Raw genomic sequence first — 19550 nt, 5'->3', positions numbered from 1 at the left:
GGCCAAGAAACTCACTCCACCACCAGGGAGAATCTTCCATATTCCTGCCTAGAAGGATATAATATATGCTGGAGAATAATGATAGCTGTGTGCTATTTCCATCGACTCTTCCCTTCCCAGAGTTAGACTTTTCATTGTAGTTACCTGTTTCTTCTTCATCATTTTTTAGATATATTAGATAAGTTTTAGGTTGCCAGGCCTCCAGGGGCCATTTCCAAATTGATGAATAAGACTACATGTATCAGCCAAAAAATCCTGGTCTTATAGCTGAGCACAACAACCAGATAAAGCCCTGGGTTTTCTCTCTGGGAAGGGGGCATTGGTAAGTACTCTTTTATATAGGCATGAACATTTAAAAGAAAGTATTTTATTAAGTAATCTCTAACCCTCAGTGTGGGGCTTAAACCATGACCCTGAGATCAAGAGTTCCATGCTCTTCTGACTGAGCCAGCCAGGCATCCCTAGACATGAACATTTTTTAACAACAACCATTTACCCCTTATTTCCTTTTCAGCAGAATTCTTATTTTCTTTAGAGAAATACTCTTCATAGGGCCATGGGCTGAAATGAAGTCAGGGAGGTAGCCTAAGACCAGATCATACTTGTAGCCACTTAAGAATTTTGTATTATATTCTAAATTTGCTAAAATATAAGCTCCGTGAGGTCATGGATTTTTGTCACTGCTAAATTCCCAGAACAGTGCCTAGCTTCTTAAATGAAAGTACAGTGGGAGGGCTTTGCACAGGGAAGTGATGTGGTTTGTTGTACAGAGAATAGACTATAGTGTGGGCTACAGTAAAGCAGTGTTACATGGGAGTGGGGGGTTAGTGGGGCTACCACAGAAGCCCAGGTGAGAAATGATGGGGACTTTAACTGGGGGGTCATGGTAGAGGTAAAGGAGTGGCCAGATTCACATATTTTGAAGATGAAGGGACAGAATTTGCTAATATAGGCCTTAAGAAAAGTAGAGAAGATAGGAATAACAAACAGTGATTGAGCAATGTTTAGTGCAAAATCACATGGCTGGATAATAAAGTTTTCAGTAGTCCCCAGAACTCTGATTCTTTTAAAAAAATTTGTGATAAAATACACATAAAATTTACCATTTTAATAATTTTTAAGTATACAACTTAGTGGCATTACATACATTCACAATGTTGTGTAACCAACACCACTATTTCTAGAACTTTTTTTTAATAGATGATTTTTTTAGAGTTCTAGATTTACAGCAAAATTAAGCAGAAAATAGAGAATTCCAAAATATTCTTTTTTAAAAAGATTTTATTTATTTGAGAGACAGAGAAAGCACAATCAGGAGGAGGGGCAGAGGAAGAGGGAGAGGGAGAAGCAGACTCCCCACTAAGTGGGGAGCCCAATGTGGGGTTTGATCCCAGGACCCCAAGATCATGACCTGAGCCCAAGTCAGACACTTAACCAACTGAGCCACCCAGGCATCCCCCAATACATTCTTTGTCCCCATAAATCCACGACCTCCCCTTAGAACCCTTTCATCATTCCAAACAGAAATGTTGCACCCATTAAACCGTATCTCACTATTCTACCCCCTCCCCAGCCTCTCCAAATAACTATAGCCTATTCTACTTTCTGTCCCTAAATTTGCCTATTTTAAATGCCTTATATAAGTGGAGTTGTTAGTCCTTTTGTGTCTGGCTTATTTCACTTATCATGTTTTCAGTGTTCTTCCATGCCATAGTATGTATTAGTTATCATGTTGTAGTATGTAGTATATATAATTTAATTCTTTTTGAAGGCTGAATAATATTCCATTGTATGTGTATACCACATTTTCTTTATCCATTCATCTGTTGGTGGAGACTTGAGTTGTTTCTGCTTTTTGGCTATTGTGAGTAATGCTGTGAAGAACACTGGTGTGCATTATCTGTTTGAGTCCCTGATTTCAATTCTTTTAGATATATATCTGGAATGGAATTGCTAGATCATATGGTAAATCTATGTTTAATTGAGGAACCATCATATTGTTTACACAGCAGTTGCACCATTTTACATTCCCACCAGCAATGTTCCAGAGTTTCAATTTTTCCACATGCTTGCCATACTTAGTATTTTCTGTCGTAATAGCCATTCTGTTTCATAATAGCCCCATGTGAAATGGCATCTCGTGGTTTTGATTTGCACTTCCCTAATGATGAGCATATATATATATTTTTTTAAAGATTTTGTTTATTTATTTGTCAGAGAGAGAGCAAGAGAGAACACAAGCAGGGGAATGAGAGAGGCAGAGGGAGAAGCAGGCTTCCCGCCGAGCAGGGAGCCCGATGCGGGGCTCGATCCCCGGACCCTGGGATCATGACCTGAGCCGAAGGCAGACGCCTAACCGACTGAGCCACCCAGGTGCCCCTGATGAGCATATTTTCATGTGTTTATTGACCATCTCTGTATCTTTTGAGAAATGTCTATTTAAGTCCTTTGCCCAGTTTTACATTGGGCTGTTTTGCTGTCGTTGAGTTCTAGGAATTCTTTATATATTCTGGATATTATTAGATATCTGATTTGCAAAAATTTCTCCCATTCTGTGGGTTATCTTTCACTATTTTGAGTGACAGTTTGATGCACACTTTTTAATGTTGATGAAATCTATTTATCTGTTTTTTTCTTTTGTTGCTTGTACTTGTGGTGTCATGTCTCAAGAGCCAAGATTTAGCCCTATATTTTTTTCTAAGAGTTTTATAATTTTAGCTCTTAGATTTTTAAACCATTTTGAATTAATTTTGTGTATGGTGTGAGGTAGCATTCCAACTTTTTCTTTTACACGTGGTTATTCACTTGTCCCAGCACCATTGTTGAAAAGACTATTCTTTCACCCTTGAATTGTCTTGGCACCCTTATTGAAACATAATTGAACATAAATAAAAGAGTTTATTTCTATATTCTAATTCTATTCCATTGATTTGTAGCTTCTTGACAGTAATACACTGTCTTGATTACTGTTGGTTTGTAGTAAATTTTGAAATTTGGAAGTGTGAGTCCTCCAACTTTATTCTTTTTCAAGATTGGTTTAGCTATTCTTGGTCCCTTGGATGTCTGTATGATTTTAGTGTCAGCTTGTTAATTTCTACAGAGAAGCCAGCTGGGATTTTGATAGGGATTGTTTTGAATCTATAGATCAATTTGGGGAATACTGCTGTCTTAATGATATTATCTTCCAACCCCTGACATGGGATGTCTTTCCATTTATTTAGGTCTTCTGAAATTCTTTCACCAGTGTTTTGTAGTTTTCAGAGTGTAAGTTTTGCACTTTAGTTAGATTTGTTCCTAAGTATTTTATTTTTTATGCTATTGTAAATGGCATTTTTCTTTTCTTTTTAAGATTTTATTTATTTATTTGACAGAGAGAGAGAGAGTGCACAAGCAGGGGGAGCGGCAGGCAGAGGGAGAAGTAGGCTGCCCACTGAGCAGAGAGCCTGATGCTGGGCTCAATCCCAGGACCCCAGGATCATGACCCAAGCCTAAGGCAGACGCTTAACCAACTGGGCCACCCAGGCGCTCCAATGGCATTTTTTCTTGATTTCATTTTCAGTTTGTTCATTGCTACTGTATAGAAATAAAATTAATTTACTGATCTTGTACCCTGCAATTTTGCTGAGCTCATTTATTAGTTCTAATAGTTTTTTAGTTAATTCCTTAGAATTTTCTATATCTCAATCTTGTCATCTGCAAAAGCATAGCATCTTTACCCTGCAAATCTATATACAGAAAGAGTCTCAGGAAACCAAGCCTTTAAGCTTAGGTTTCACCCAGAAGTAAAGAACTGGTTCCTGAAGTCCTTGGACAAACTCAGCTTATAAATATTATGAAGCCTGTCAATGATTCATAAAGGCTTTCCAAGAGCTGAAGAGCCTGAACTTTCAGCCAAAAGGGTATGTACTGTAAAAAGAATAAAACTTCCGGGATTTCTAGAATATCTGTGCCACTAAAGGTTTAATGGGCTGTCACTTGTAAGTTTTCATTCCTCGTCGAAGGATAGTGAGAAACAGGGCATATTGCAGTGGTTAAACACACTAGGACCTTAGATTCAGAAAGAACAAGCTATCAGCCAAATCTAGAGTATGAGACATTCTACTGGGCAAATGATCTGGCTTCTCCATGAAATCAATTATAGGAAGAAAAAAAAAGTATGTGTGTTGGGGGAGTGCAAGTAGGGATGTGATTGTCAAAGAATACAGTACACTTAAGAACAACCAAGTGCAATGTGTAAAACTTTGGATACTGATTTGAATAAACTAACAGTAAAAAGACACCTTTAAACAACTGGAAAAATTTAAAAATGGACTGAATAGTAAATGACAGTAAGAAACAATTGTTAATTTTGTTTGGCATGCTAATAGCATGGTGATTATATAAAAAAAATCCTCCGAGATGTATAATGACTATGAGTGAAATGATATCTGGGGTTTGCTTTAAAATACTAAATTAAAAAAAAATGGAAGAGGAATGGATGACATAAGATTGGAAAATGTTGATAATTGTTCAAGATGGATAATGGGTACATGAGGCTTCACTCTGCTACTCTCTCTCCTTTTGTATATGTTTAAAATGTTCCATAACATAAAGTTAAAAATAATGATAAAATGTATAAAAGGAGACAGAAAAACAAAAGACCTGTGTATGAGTCCTGGCTCAGCCATTTACTAGCTAGCTTATCTTGGGCAAGCTATTTGACATCTGTAAAATACCAATAACAAGAGTACTATGTGTAAGGCATTTAACATGGTATAAGCTGCATAGTAAAGCTCAATAAATGTTAGCTAATATTGTTATTATTAAAGAAATAAAAAATTATATGACAGATTTAAATGTATGATCACTTTAAAACTTATGTTAAAATATCAATCATTAATTGCAGTCTTTTTTGTAACTGAGAACACTGGAAATACAAATTTTGACTTATTGGGATTCAGTTAAATTAATTGGAATTTCATGCATCTATAAAAATAATAACATGTCTAGGTCAGGATCTATCAACTCTAGCATCATTTTGGAAGTTTTATCTAATGCAAACAGGAAGAAATTAGAGATAAAAATCAGGAAGAAGAGGGTAAAATTTACCTCTGTGGGTGATACACTTGTGTATTCAAAAAAATCCAAGAGAATCAACTGAAAAATGTATAAACAAAAAGAGAATTCAAGGTAAGGTATCTGAGTATAAAAACTAACATAACAGAAATCAACAGCTTTGGGCGCCTGGGTGGCTCAGTTGGTTGAGGGGCTGCCTTCGGCTCAGGTCATAATCCTGGAGTCCCGGGATCGAGTCCCACATCGGGCTCCCTGCTTGCCAGGGAGTCTGCTTTGTCCTCTGACCCTCCCCCCCTCATGTGCTCTCTCTTTCTCATTCTCTCTCTCTCAAATAAATAAAATCTTAAAAAAAAAAAAAAGAAATCAAGAGCTTTCAAATATACATCTAATTAGAAATTATGTTGGAAAAGACCCCATTTAAACTGCAAAAATTAAAAAAAAAACCTGCGAAAAATAATAATAATAAAAGGTAAACATGCTGGGTTGCAAAAAGGTTAGCAAGAAATGGGCAATATCTTTAAGGGCACAAAAGAGTACTTGAAAAAATATAAAGGTATTTCTTATTCTTAGATAGTACGAGTCAGTAGTATAAAGAGGTCAATTTTCCCTAATTAAGATATAAATTTAACGTGATCTAAATAAAAATACTAGCAGGATTTTTGATAAATTGACAAGCCGATTCTAAAGAGTACATGGAAAAAATAAAAAGCAAGAATATTTAGGAAGAATTCTAGAAAAGGAGCGTAATAAGAGGAAGACTAATCCATTAGATATGAAAACAGTATAAATGTATGATACTGATGAAGTATACATATTAATGTACCAGAATAGAAAATCTAGGTATAAATTCACATACATACAGGAACAGAGTAAATTTGTTGTTCACATATCCATACAAAAGGAAATTCTAAAGAATGTTCTTTAAGCAGAAGGAAAAAATCCCAGATCAAAATGACAGAACAGTTTGGATTTGCCCAGTGGGGAGTCAGACATCTCTCAAGCTCATCTTTAGCACTTCCAAAGCTCAACAAAAACTACTTGCAGATTGCTGAAAGTTCTCTTTCATGCCTATACATTTGAATATGCTATCCTTTGGGCGTGGAAGGCCTTTTCCCACCTTCCCATCTGCCAAACTCATACTTAACCTTCAAAAAAGTTCAGGAGTCATTCTTCTGTGCAGTATTCTTTCTTTGAGAAGAAATAGAATATGTGCTGTGTCTCCTAAATGTTGACTTTTCTCCAATTTCTTGCATCTCCATTTTGTTCTCCATCTGTTATTTGTTCTTTACAACACTGCCTGCCAGAGGGATGTTGCTAAAATATAGATCTGATCATGTCTGTCTCCTGCTCAAAAATATTTGATGTCTACTAAATGCCTGTGTATCTATAAAATAAAGTATGAAGTTCTTGAGACATAGAAGGCATTCAAGGCCTTCCAGGATTTAACTCCAATCCACTTTGCTCACCTCAGTTCTACTATAGATGCCTTTGCACCCTACTCTTGGGTCACACCAGCCCTCACCATTCCTGCAGCTCTCTAGGCGCCTCTGTTCACCCAAAATTTTCTGCCTGATATTCCCTCCCTCCCTCCCCCTACCCCATCCCCACACCCATTTTTCTGCCCATTCAGATCTTTCAAAGCTCTGTTCTCATTGAAGCCTCATCTAAAATCCTATTAAGAATTAATGATTATTCATTCCTGAGCTTGCATAATTAGTATTTATTTCATTATGGGTGGTGTTGTTTATATGTCTGTCACTAGTCTATAACATTCTTGAGGTCAGAGCCATGTCTTACTAATTTGTTTCATCCTCCTACCCTTAAATACACTGCTTACCACAGGGTAATAAATAATTTTTGTGTAGAATGAAATAAAATAGTGCCTGATACCTGATAAATATTGAATAAATGTGAACTCTTTCTAGTGGTGATAATAGGTGCTCAATAAACATTTTGTGAAAAATGGCAAAACCGGTTGTGCTGATTTATTATTTTTAGTCAGCCACTTTCTTTTAGAGTTAATACTGCTTGGAAACCATTATAAAGAGTTTTAGTGTCCTCTTTTGATGACAACAAATGTTTAGATTGTAGAACCTCAGAAAGGGCCTTAAGATATTTTTCAAGACCCAGGTTGATGTGTCACTTAATCTGGTTCCCCTACAGATAGAATTAAATATTGAAGTCTCTTTATATCCATGGAATCCCTGAAATTTAGAAAGTTCTTAGTACATAGTTAGCACTTCATAAATGTTGAAGAAATGAACAAAATAAATGAACTAGGATGAACTGTTTATGTGAGAGACTCTCCAAGCAAACTGGGAGCACATCAAATATAAGGAATACATATTTTTTGTTTTTGTTTTGTTTTAAAGTTTTATTTATTTAAATAATCTCTACACCCAATATGGGGCTCAAACTTACAACCCCAAGATCAAGAGTTGCACACTCCTCCAACTGAGCCAGGCAGGCGCCTCAGATATATGTTTTTTTCCCCATCTTTCTGTCTCCAGCACCTAGCAAAGTATCTGACACAAAATGAATGTTTACTAAATAGGTATTTATTAAATTAGAGACAAGAGGTAAATACTTGGTTTACTTTAAAAATGCAAAGAAGGAAAAAGAAAACACATTTCTTGTATCAAATAAACTTGTACCAAAGATCTATGAACATTTATGAACTGGGATGGAAAACATAGAAATTTCTATCTTCAGGATATAGAAGAAGTGAACTTGGAGACTGAGAGGTCAGGTCACCTTATTCCTCTAGGTGGTTAAAGCTAACTAGTCACTGTGAATGAGAATCTACCTGAAGATCCCTAGCCTCTGATTTTGCACAGCATCAGCCCGCAGGACAACAGTCCGCAGGACAACAGTCCGCAGGCTGTGTCACACCTCCTAGCCTAAGAATGCACACCTGTTAGGGAAATTCCGACTGCGGCCACAGTGAAAAATAAAGGCCTTGGGTGGAGAGAAGGAAAGTGGTAGGGGTGTCACTTGAAGCACAAATGGGGAAATTGAATGGACAATCTCTACATTGCTACATCTGCTTCAAGAAAAGCACACCAACTCCCTTCCAAAGTACATTAGTATGTCGCACCATCGTGGAAGGAATGGAAAAGCAGGATGAGGTTGGCTGGCTGAAGTCACATCTTGGGGAAGCTGGCCAGGTTGGCAATGCCACAAGCGTTGTTCTTATTCCGAGCCATGAGGATATAGCCTTTGTTTCCCCAGTTTTCTCCCCAGCTGTAGGACCAATGAAGGAAAATACTTAGTACCCTCAGTTTGTTTATTCATTAAAACACTTACTGACCATTGTGCTAGGTACTGATGGTATAAAAAAATGAATAAAACAGTTTTTACCTTTGAAGAGTTTAAAGGAATGAAGAGGAGGTATAATGCTCTATGGGCTTCAAAGGTAGGAGAGATTGCTTGTGATCAACGGATCAAAAAAGGCTTAATTCAAGAGGTAGCATTTGAAGTAAGCCCAAAGAAATGGGATGCCAGCAGAGGAATATTAAATGAATACTAGAGGCAGGAAAGCATGGGACATGTGTTAAGATCATGTGGCTGAAAAATAGGGTGCCTCACAGGCACATGGTAGGAGATACGTCTGGAAAGGTAGATTGAGATCAGGTTGAATTATCTTTACTGCCAGCCTGAAGAGTTCGACTCTGTGGCCCATCCTAGTGGAGGAGACACTGAACGTTTCAAGTTGGGAGTGTAATATGGTCCGATTCCTGTTTAAGGAAGTGTAATCTTGAAAACATGAATCTAGAGCATAAGAAAGAAGTAACAGAGGCTGAAGCAGGTGATCTTGGTCTTAGTGGGTAAACCCAAAAGGAGAGATGAATGAAACTATGAGAATGAATTAGATTGCTAAGGAAAGAAGCGGAGAGAATGGAAGACAAGGAGGCACGGGAGAGGAGACTGGTCTATATATCTTCCTAAATTGTTTTCAGCCTTTCCCCCAACCAGCAAATTCTCCAGTTACCCAATACATTTTACTTAAGACCTGCACCCTACTCCTATTCCCTTCTCTAGGAGTCTCCAGTGATCCTGATCCTGCTTAAGTGTGTCCCTTATTCCTCCCAGCAATCTTGGATGCAGGCTCCACCCTTGGCACCTGACCAGGAAAGGACAGAGTAAGTATTTAGGGCTGGGAGTCAAGAAAGGGGGAAGACAGGACAGAAGCTGTGAGAGAAGGAGCACCTTCTTAGAAAGGTGCTTGGGTTCAGCCTTAGTTGAGACGGTGATCTACACAGTCTACCCTGCCAGTCCTCTAGGCAGCAGCCCCACTTGCTTATAGCACTGTTTTGGCCTGTGAACTCCCCAGTGTTTAGGACTCCCATTCCCTGGAGGCACCAAGGACAGAAAGTTTAGTTAGTGTTGTTGCCAGGCTGGTATTGGCCAATGAGGAAAGGAAAAGTATAATTCTCATTAAGTCTGCCCCCCAAAGTCACAAGGGGCTAAAGAGAAATGGGGAACCGAAGTACTGTGTAGTTTTATTTATTCCCAACAATAGGGAAGGAAACACTAATTTTTGTTGTTGTTGTCATATCTACTTTCCAAAAAGCGTTTCTCTTCACAGACTTCAAAATCTTCGGCCAGTTTTTATATATGTTATCCTAAGTATATCTGGACAGGCAAAAAGTTGTACAAGAGGATAATAAACCTTTACATTGGTTCCTTACTGCTTTCAAACAGACTGATGATGGAAAGCTTCCTAAGAAACTGATCACCTTATAGAAAAAAAGAAAGAAAAAACTACATAATTCTAAACCTTCTGCTGGTTTCTTGGTGCTATTGTATGTTCTGGTTAGTTAGGTCTGTCTTTCTTAGGGGGCTCTGAGATCACTGAAGGCAAACATTCTGTTCCTTTCTGTACAACTAAGCACCTTGCATGTGGAGGAGCCGCCCGACACAGACTCTGAGTACTACTGTCTGGCCATTAAATGTTAGAATTAATAGCCTCTAATTGGGAAGGGAGAACTAAAAAGTCTGAGACAACCTTCTCCTGAAGTGAGAGAAAGAAATATTGGGAAATTGGAGTTGAGGTTGAGTGTTAACAGGGTGATTGTGTGACAAACTTAGTATCCCCATCATTACCTGTTTTTAATGATCCAGTGCTTGTTTCCTTTCTGGATGCCATAGCCCACTGCCAACACCGCATGGTTCAGATTATCGCTATTACAGTTTTCATCATAGTACACACCTAGGAAACAAACTATCAAGGTGAAGCTTTCTGCAGTCCAAGGGCCACCCTATAGAATCCTGCCCTGTCAAGAGGATTGGTGACAGAGAGATGGCTGCACTGTAGCAGCTGTTCCGTTTCCCTCGGTCAGACTCAGTCTAAATGCGGAAACTAAGTACTGCAAATGCTCAGTGGCCTTCGAGAAGGTGCCAAGCCCATATAAGAGATGGTTGATTGTGCTCTCTAGGAACAGATCCTTACCTTTGCTGTAAAACTGGAAGGAGGTCAGGCTTGCATCGATGGCCACGGAGATGGGTCCCACTCGGGCCACTGCCCTCTTCAGGGCCTTCTCATTCCCCACAGGGATCTCTCTGTACCCTTTGCACTTAGCTGCCTTGCCTGTTGGGTTGTACATACAACTTTCATCCTGGAAAAAAAGGAGGTTAAAACAGGACTAGAACAAAGCAGCAGGCCAGGAACTGGTGGGTGAGAAACTCCACCAATGCTCTGAGTGATGTCAGCGAACTGACAGGGGCAGCCGACCTAGAGTCTTTAGAGAGGGTCTGTTCTCTCCTCACCATTTTAGACAACTATAAAAAAAGAACATGAAAAAGTGGATACCTTGCACATACACAAAAATCAGTTCTCGGTGGTTTTAAATCATAAATGTGAAAGGAAACATTGTCAAACTTAAGAGAGAGAACATTTTTATTCCCTCAGGGTAGAGACAGATTTCTGGAACAAGGTGCTTTTAAAAGCACAGATCATCTTCTGGCCATGTAGTACGTGTAAGCCTCAGAGGGCAGGGAGTCACCAGCTGCTCTGTGGGGAGGAGGCCAAAGCCAAGGCCCAGCTAGAGGGAAGACCTGGGCCCCATATATATATACCAGGGGAACTAGTATGAGGCAAAGAGTTTTGGCTTGTGCTCTTGAAAGCACGTAACATGACATTAAAGCAAATTAAAAAGGAACTTAGCAATTTAGTCTGTGGATTTCCAACATTATGTTCTGGAGGTCCAGTTAATAATATGTTTCATTGGCAAGCCACAGTTACGAAGTCTTATGGCAAACCATGTCAAGGTGGTGTGTATTCTTTTTGGCAATTCATTTTCCTTCAGACTACCCCTTCAAAACCCTAAAGTTGAATCTATAAGAACACGTTATCTAACTATTAACAATAATGGCAGCATTTGACATGATATTCTAAGATTACAGTAGTCTCCTGTCTTAATTTCTCAGGATTCCTTTGTTTTCTGCCATATAATCCAAATCTTGATGCCTCCTAGTGCCAAAAATTGTGCAAATCTATAAGTAAATAAAAATATCTCGGGAATGGATTTGGAAGAATGTCATGTAATGATACTTTGAAGTCAGAATAAGCTGCATTATGGCTGGAATGAACTTAAATTACTATATTACCTGACTGCTGCTCTATCAGATCTCTTTTCAAGTTCTATTTTTCTTTACTTCCCTCCATTCATTCATGTGTTAATATGAGAAATTCTTTTAGTTTTAGATAATAACTTCTTTTAAAAACTGTAAAGTAGATACAAGCTCAAGATTCATAATACTAAAAAAAATAGAATATGGGTGTGCCTGCCTGGCTCAATCGGTAGAACATGTGACTCTTGATCTTGGGGTTGTGAGTTCGAGCCCCACGTTGGGTGTGGAGATTACCTAAAAATAAAAATCTTAAAAAATAATAAATAAATAAAATAAAAATGGAATATGTGTCTTATATGGCTCATTCTTCATTTTAATTGATTATGAGACCAAAATCATTCCACATTGCTCTCAAATGTTGAAGAGATCATTTGAGGGGGCAGGAGAACAGAAATTAGAAGTCAGATGCTCTTTCTACTCCAAATTAAGGTTTCAGATATTATGTAAATTTCATTTATTCAAACTCTCTGAGCTATTAAAGTGTCTCTCAACAAACTGATTAATATAGTACCATGTAATCGATATAAACTGTCAATGGATGAGTAATCAACTATTAGTTCTGGTATTTAATTTCTTTTTCTTTAACATAGTTACACAATCCTTTAAATTGGCTGCCTGGATTAATCAATATGGAAAAAATTGTAAACGTAGACCTGGTTTGGAGTGGGGTTTTTTTTGTATATACTGTTGGGATTTAATTTTTTTACGATTTATTTATTTGAGAGAGAGTGAGAGAGCATGAGTGGGACGGGCAGAAGGAGAGGGAGACAAAGTCTCAAGCAGACTCCACACTAAGCATGGAGCCCCTTGCAGGGCTCAATCTCACAATCCTGAGATCATGACCTGACCCAAAACCAAGAGTCTGACACTCAACCGACTGTGCCACCCGGGTACCCCAGGATTTACATTTTTTATATCAAGTGACAACAAAACGTCGTCAAAAGAATAACAATTTAAAAAAGAATATTTTGGGGTGCCTGGGTGGCTCAGTTGGTTAAGTGTCTGTCTTCCCCTCAGGTCATGATCTCAAGGTCCTGGGATGGAGCCCCACATCAGACTCTCTGCTCAGTGGGGAATCTGCTTCTCCCTCTCCCTCTGTGCTCGTGTGTGTGCACTCTCTCTCTCTCTCAAATAAACAAATAAATCTTTAAAAAAATAAAATTAAAAAATAAAAAAGAATATTTTGCCACATTCAGGTTATCTTACTGACTGGCCTGATGTAGTCAGAATTTAAAAGCTAATCTGTTAGGGCAGCTTTAGTATGGTGCCCTAAAGTTAGCACCTTATTGTAAGTAGCAGCTCCAGAATTCAAATATGGACTTAGGACCCAGGAGTTCTGAAAATTGTATACGGATTAAAGAATTTTCTTTTTTAGGTACAAACTCTAATTTCTCTGCCTTGTATACCTGATAGCTAAAAAACCACAACATGGAATAATAATGGGATGAAATTTACAAATTAATGTCTGTTTTGGTGTGGCCAATGTCCATGAAAATATGCTGAAGTGACTTTACTATATAGGTTGTTGAGTATCCAGTGAAATGGATTTGTTCAGTCATTTACATTAATGAGCATTTATTGCAACAGACATAATTTGAGATAATTAAACATGAATGAATAAAACTCATTGCTACTGGATTTTTTAAAGACACAAATTACAAAGGAAAATAATTTTACTAGTCTGAAATTAAGAACTTTACTGATTTGAAAGATATAAAAAGACAAATGTTCAAAAAAAAGGACAAATGTTCACCTAAAACACACACAGTATTCGTATCAGATATCTTTTTAAAACTCCTAAAAATCAGTAAGAAAGAGAAAAACAACCTAATTAAAAATGTACAAAAGATATAAACAGTCAATTCACTGAAGAAGAAATGCAGATGGCCAGAAAAACATTAAACATACTAATGAAGATGGGAATCAATGGGAATTCTTATACAATTCACGTGGGAACATAAATGTTTCCAAACAATTTGGTAAACAATTTGTCATTATCTAATAAAGTTGAAGATGCATGTACCCTAAGACTCAGACAATTCTGTTCCAAGGTATTATATTCTACTAAAGAAAATCTTGCACATTTACATAGAAAACATGTTGGAAATGTTTGCAGCACATGAACTGATACAGTAGATAAATCTTGGCGCTGCTACATGACTAGTGGTATAAATCTGAGCATGCTATTTTATCTCCTTCAGTGTCAATTTCCTCACCTATAAAGTGAGGATAAGTTTACCTTACATGTCTGTTATGAAGATTAAATGGGAAAATGAACTAAGCACATGGCTTAGTACATAGTAGCCATCAATCTTTTTTTAAGATTTTATCTATTTACTTGAGAGAGGGAGAGTGAGTGAGAGAGAAAGAGAACAAGTGGGGGGGGTGCAGAGGGACAAGCAGACTCCCCCATGAGCGCAGAGCCTGACGCAGGGCTTGACCCCAGGACCCCAAGATCATGACCTGAGCAGAAGTCAGATGCTTAGCCAACCAAGCCACCCAGGTGCCCTGTAGCCATCATTCTTATTATTCAAACTTGCTATCTGTTTCAAAAGCTCCTATTGCAAAAGCCCTATGCAACCCTATTATCTATCAACCCCATGTATATAAAAGCCCTTAGATCTTCGTTTTAGATAAGAAAGGTCTCCTTCCTATTACTAAACGGAGGAAGTGAATTAATCTCTAAAGTTAAAAACAAGTATGAAGCAACTTATGTTTTCTCTCATTTTGTACATGTCAGCATGTTAACTTACATAATTTACATAAACATTCCCAAAACCCATGCTGAGATTATGTAAAATAAAGGCACATGATTCAGTAAATTAGTGTGGCAGGTTTGGGATCTGTGACAGGAGTGGAGGAGCTGAGCAGGAGGTTGCGGAGGCATACTCAGATGTCTGTGGGGTCACCTGTGCTCTGTTTTCTCCAGGGCAAAGAGACAGAGTTATGGTGGCCTAAGCCCCCCAAATCTGGGCTGTGGCAATCTTCTTGGCCTTCTCTGGGAAATTATCCTATCAAGAAGGCAGGATAGGGGAACAGAAAACAGTATTTCTGGAATTGTTTCCAGTACAAAATATCATGTTGGGGGAATGGGGAGCCTTTACTGAGCTGTGTAACTGTGTGGTGCGGTCTCACCTGTCCCACATATGGGTAGGCATCTTCAGAGTCAATGCCCCGGTTCTTCTGCACATACTGGAAGGCATTGGTCATGTAGCCCCCTCCGCAGCCATCATTCTCAGAAACACAGTCCACCAGGTTCTGCGGACTCAGATTTAAGAGTTTGCCAGTTTTCTTCTTGAGTTGGCCCTCCAGGGCACCCACAGAGCTAAAAGCCCAACAGGAACCACACTGACCCTGAGAGGCATAACAGAGCAACTATCAATCACTGCTGTTCACCTTTTTGTTTCTTCCCTCTAAACTGCCTGATGAAATTCCAGCACACATGTCCCCTTTTCTATGAAGTCTTCCTATTTCCCTTTGTTTAATATTTGTTACATTTTTCTATTGTTTTTGTTTGCATTGATAACTGTTGTTACCATTGTTACCATTGGCTGTAGTGGAGTGGAGCACTGGCTTTGCAACCCACAAGATCTGTGACCTTGGGAGGTTACCAAACCTCTCTGTGCCTTATCTGTAAAATGTGGATAATTACTCAATTATGGATCTGTAAAATGTGGATAATTAATCAACATGGGGTTGATAGATAATAGGGTTGCATAGGGCTTTTGCAATAGGAGCTTTTGAAGCAGAGATAGCAAGTTTGAATAATAAGAATGATGGCTACAGGGCACCTGGGTGGCTTGGTTGGCTAAAAAGTTAATTCATGTAAAGGATTTAGAAGTTTCTGACACAAAACAATCTCTCAAAAAGTGCTATTACTATTAGTGTTTGTTCAGCTAGATTATACATTTTCTTTCTTCCCTGTTCTATTTTTTAGGACTGAGGATTTCTTGAGGACACGGGTTATGTCTTAGTCATCTTGAATCTCCACTGCCTAGCACTATACCTGCTGGGTTCTGAAAAAGATGTTTGTTGAATGAATGTTAACTCAGTTGTTGATCTGGTTGATATAATCAGCATTGTTAAGATTGAGGGGAAAGTGGCATTCTCCTGCTGGTGAGAGTGTTAAGATCGTAAAAAAAAATTTTTTGGAAATGGTTCCCTGTGACCTAGCAGTTCCAATTTTAGGGTTTATTTTGCATAAATATTTGCACATGTACATGAAAACATATGCACAAGGGTGCTTACAGCAATACTACTTGTAAAAAAAGAAAAAAACAAACAACATAAATGTACAAAAATAGGCGATGACTTAAATAACAGAATAGGCTATATTCTCTTAGCACTGGGAGAGATCACTTAATTCCTTGCCCTCTCTTCCTAGTTCCCTCCTACCTTAAGAACAAAGAAGCAGAAAGAGGTCATGCCAGGAGAAAGGAGGGTACCTGGTTCTTGACAGGAGTAACATATCCTTTCTTTCGATAGTCAATGGAGTCTGGAGCTCTGCTTTCCCAGTCTGGGATATAGAGGGTATCATTACTGTGGGAATGAGAGGGGGGTACTTTGAGTCCAGTCATCTTCTGAACCACCTCTTCACTGGTCTGGGACAAAGAACAAAAAGGCAAGGCATTAGGAGGGAACTAAGGCAAACAGGGCAAGTAGGCCAGGAGCTGAGGTTCAACTCACCATGTCCCCCAAGTGGTTCATGGCCAGTTCATATGTATGGACACCAAGAGAGGCCTCAAGATTATGGATGGAAATATGCTTCAAGTTTTTTTCCCAAATTAAACGCCGAGAGATTTCATCCACCTAAACAGAGCGTAGTCAGTACAGGCACAGACTGTGTCCTGTGTATAAAGTTACATAAGTAATACTGTGGCGGTTTTTAGGAGAGAAGATGAAACTTACAATCATACAGAGTTTACAGTGTAGTTGGGGAACTCACCATGGAATTATTAAGAGCATATAAAAAGAAATATGCAAACAAATACAAAAAATAGAATGCAAAGCTCTGGAGAGATGTACAGAAAATTGCTTATGGATGAATAGCATTAATCTGAGAAGACTTCCCCAAAGAGAAATGTGACAAAGGTCAGAACTTGAGGGAGGGTGAGTCAAGGAGTAGGAATGAAACTGTATGTTAAGTTAGAGAACAGGGGCAGGTTTCCTTGGTTGGAGTGGTAAGGTATTCAGATTGAAGAAGGGAGTCTGGAAATTAAGACTTGAGGTCTCCAGTTCCAGCTCCCCAACCGTGCTCCCCTCCAGGTCCCCAGGCACCTTGCTGTTATACTGCTTCCCGTAGGTCTTCTTCCATAGCTCCCATTGGGTGTCCAGTATCTCCTCAGGATATAGAGCAAAGCTTGCCATGGGCAGCAGCAGAAGAACCTCGAGCCCCCACATCCTGGGGAAGGGGATAATTAGGGGAGATTCTTCTGTTTGCCAAGGGGTTCATAGCCTGGCTGGGGATGAAGAAACAGCTGGAGCTATATTCCCAGACAGGTGGTTCTTAACCTTTGGGAGTCATGGACTCCTTTGAGAAGCTAATAAAATATTGTAACCCATTATAGTCCCATTCACCCGAAAAATGCATGCACACACAATAATTCTGAGGAAATCATGAACCCAAAGATAAGAACGCCTTCCTTGGGACCATGATGCAAAGGAAAACAAGGATTTATAAGGAAAGAATACAAAGAATCGAGGGTGATTTGCATATGATAAACAATGATAGGAAGGGTCTGGGTTTGGACTGGGTGCTGATACATCTGGTTCCAAGTATTTTGACCTAGGGAGATTACACTTACACACACACACACACACACACACAGAAAACCAGAAATGGGATAGAAAAAGGACAGTCAGAATGGACTCAGCACTTGTTTCCTCCAATGTCCCCTGCAGACTTGAAGGAGATGGACAAGGTTGGAGGTTGGAAGGGGGTTGGAGAATACACAAAGGAGAGATTTCCAGCTAAGTTTTGCTTCCTGATCATTTCTTCAAGGCATTATTTACTCCCTTGCCCCAAATTCTGATACTTTCCCAGATCTTGCCAGGAGAGGACCCGGAACAGCTGACAGTATTTCCTATTCTCTAGATGTTTACTGTCTCCTTAGTCTTATGCATTTCTTCCTCCTTTCTCTTCCTGCTCTCTCCTCAGGCAGGAAACTGCCCCTAATCTCAACCAGATGCTGTGGGCAGTAAAGTTTTTTTCTTTCCCTGACAACAAAAAACCTCTGTGATTGCCTCAGAGGCCAAAAAGCTTCAGAACCAAAGTTTGTTAGAAGAATGTAAGACAAAAAAGCAGTGTTCTATGATCATTAAATTCACAGCTTTCAGTTTACTCTAGCTTCACTCATTTCTTACAGCGGCTTGCTTAATTCCGTGTTCCTCATTTTAAGAACAATTTACAGTCGAAGCAAGTTTATACAGCTTGCATCATTTTTGATTTTACAGTCCCATTTTTGTGTAATCTTTACAGACTGGCAAAACATTCAACAAGACATTTTAATATCTGGAGTGTTAAGGGCTTTGAGACAGAGTATAAAAGCACCTCTGGGCACCAGTCCTCCTCCCTGCTAGTAAGTTAACCCTTTTGGTACCTTTGGCCAAAACAGAAAACCCTACAAGGAGAGGCCACTCTTTAAGGGATAGGCAAAGGATTCCCTATATCCTTAGCTTTCACTAACAACTATGTATACATACATATAAATCGTAGCAGGAATCCTAAAGATTTCCAGGCAAATTTTATTTGGCCAGGAAATGACCTAAGATGGGCATATTGCTGTTTTCACCTACGCAGCCTACAAATCTCAACCTTATCCCCAAGTCACTACATCCCTAATACCCCTAAGATGGAGAAAGGAAGGAATGAGAAGCTAAAAGATCTAGCAAGTAGAAAATGTTACCTTCTGATAGGGATCTGTGCTCTGGGCTCCGTTCGCTGGGGAGTGTGGATATGTGGGCGGATGACTAGGGGTGCTGGATTTATTCCATCAGGATTGCGGAAGTCAGTTTCAGCTGTGGGCTGGAAAATGTGAATAGGGGAGGGAGGCGGGGAAAGAAATGCTGAGAGAAGCAGGGTTGGGGAGGGAAGGAGGCAGCGGATTTGCAGTGTATCTGTGTGAGTGTGGAGTGTGTGTGCCAGGGTGGAGAGTTGCTAGGTATTTAGTTTCACATGACTGTCTTTGAGGGCAGACAAAAGACTTCAATACACATTACACAAGTTGGGGCTTACCTTCACTTTGATGGTTAATAGGACACAGTCCTGGTCTCCCCCATCCTTCTTTATTATATAGTATTTATTATATTGGGGATTACATCTTCTCCTGTCCTTTTCCTGTTATCACCCACCTCTCCAACTTTGAAACCTTAGTTTTCAAATTTGTGTCTGACCCTCACAGCAAGGATGAGGGAATAAATACAAAAGACTAGAAAAGAGTATGTAGGAAGCCAAAGGCTCCAAAATCACTTGTAGTTTATAAGCTTGTTGGCTAAAAGTTGTCAGTAGCTCTCCCAGCCTAATAAGGTTTTGCTGAGGAAGGATAGGCCCAGAAAGTCCAGATGAAACTGGTTCTAACAAAAAAAAAAAAAAAAAAGAAACAGTACTCCGAGTTATTAATGACTTTACTTGAATCAATGCCATAAGCACTGACAAACTCACATGTGATTTCTTTGTTGCTAAAATTCTCAGATGGTGGGATGCCTGATGAACATTATCTGTTTCAATTATTAAAATCCCTGATCCAAGACCTGTCATGTGAGCTTCTCCAAATGATTCCAACATCCAGGCATGTGACAGATCATAAGAGTCTAGTTCAGTCCCTAAACCACATCCCCAAACTCCCATTTTCTTCCATAAATAG

At 39.1% G+C, this 19550-nt stretch overlaps 1 protein-coding gene across 4 annotated transcripts in view; it reads right to left on the bottom strand.

The window, feature by feature from the left end:
• The window catches only part of CTSK (cathepsin K), a 29283-nt gene extending 10606 nt beyond the window's left edge, over window positions 1–18677 (bottom strand). For 2 of the 4 annotated variants that reach the window (XM_032397148.1, XM_032397147.1), the window contains exons 1-7: window positions 18594–18677; window positions 16966–17089; window positions 16375–16497; window positions 16134–16289; window positions 14824–15042; window positions 10508–10673; window positions 10162–10267 (exon numbers count right to left, since the gene is read on the bottom strand). In XM_032397148.1, the coding sequence (XP_032253039.1) occupies window positions 10162–10267; window positions 10508–10673; window positions 14824–15042; window positions 16134–16289; window positions 16375–16497; window positions 16966–17088 (893 nt within the window). In that variant the 5' untranslated portion in view covers window position 17089; window positions 18594–18677. Of the gene's footprint in view, window positions 1–7595; window positions 8299–10161; window positions 10268–10507; window positions 10674–14823; window positions 15043–16133; window positions 16290–16374; window positions 16498–16965; window positions 17090–18593 lie in introns of those variants that run through there. The other 2 variants (XM_032397150.1, XM_032397149.1) reach the window with 2 other exon arrangements.
• Window positions 18678–19550: the final 873 nt, after the last annotated feature.

The sequence above is a fragment of the Phoca vitulina genome, unplaced genomic scaffold (assembly GCF_004348235.1).
Source record: "Phoca vitulina isolate PV1807 unplaced genomic scaffold, GSC_HSeal_1.0 scaffold96, whole genome shotgun sequence".
Classification (NCBI taxonomy): domain Eukaryota; kingdom Metazoa; phylum Chordata; class Mammalia; order Carnivora; family Phocidae; genus Phoca; species Phoca vitulina.
Note: the sequence above shows the minus strand (reverse complement) of the source record. Positions and strands in the feature narration are given on the sequence as shown.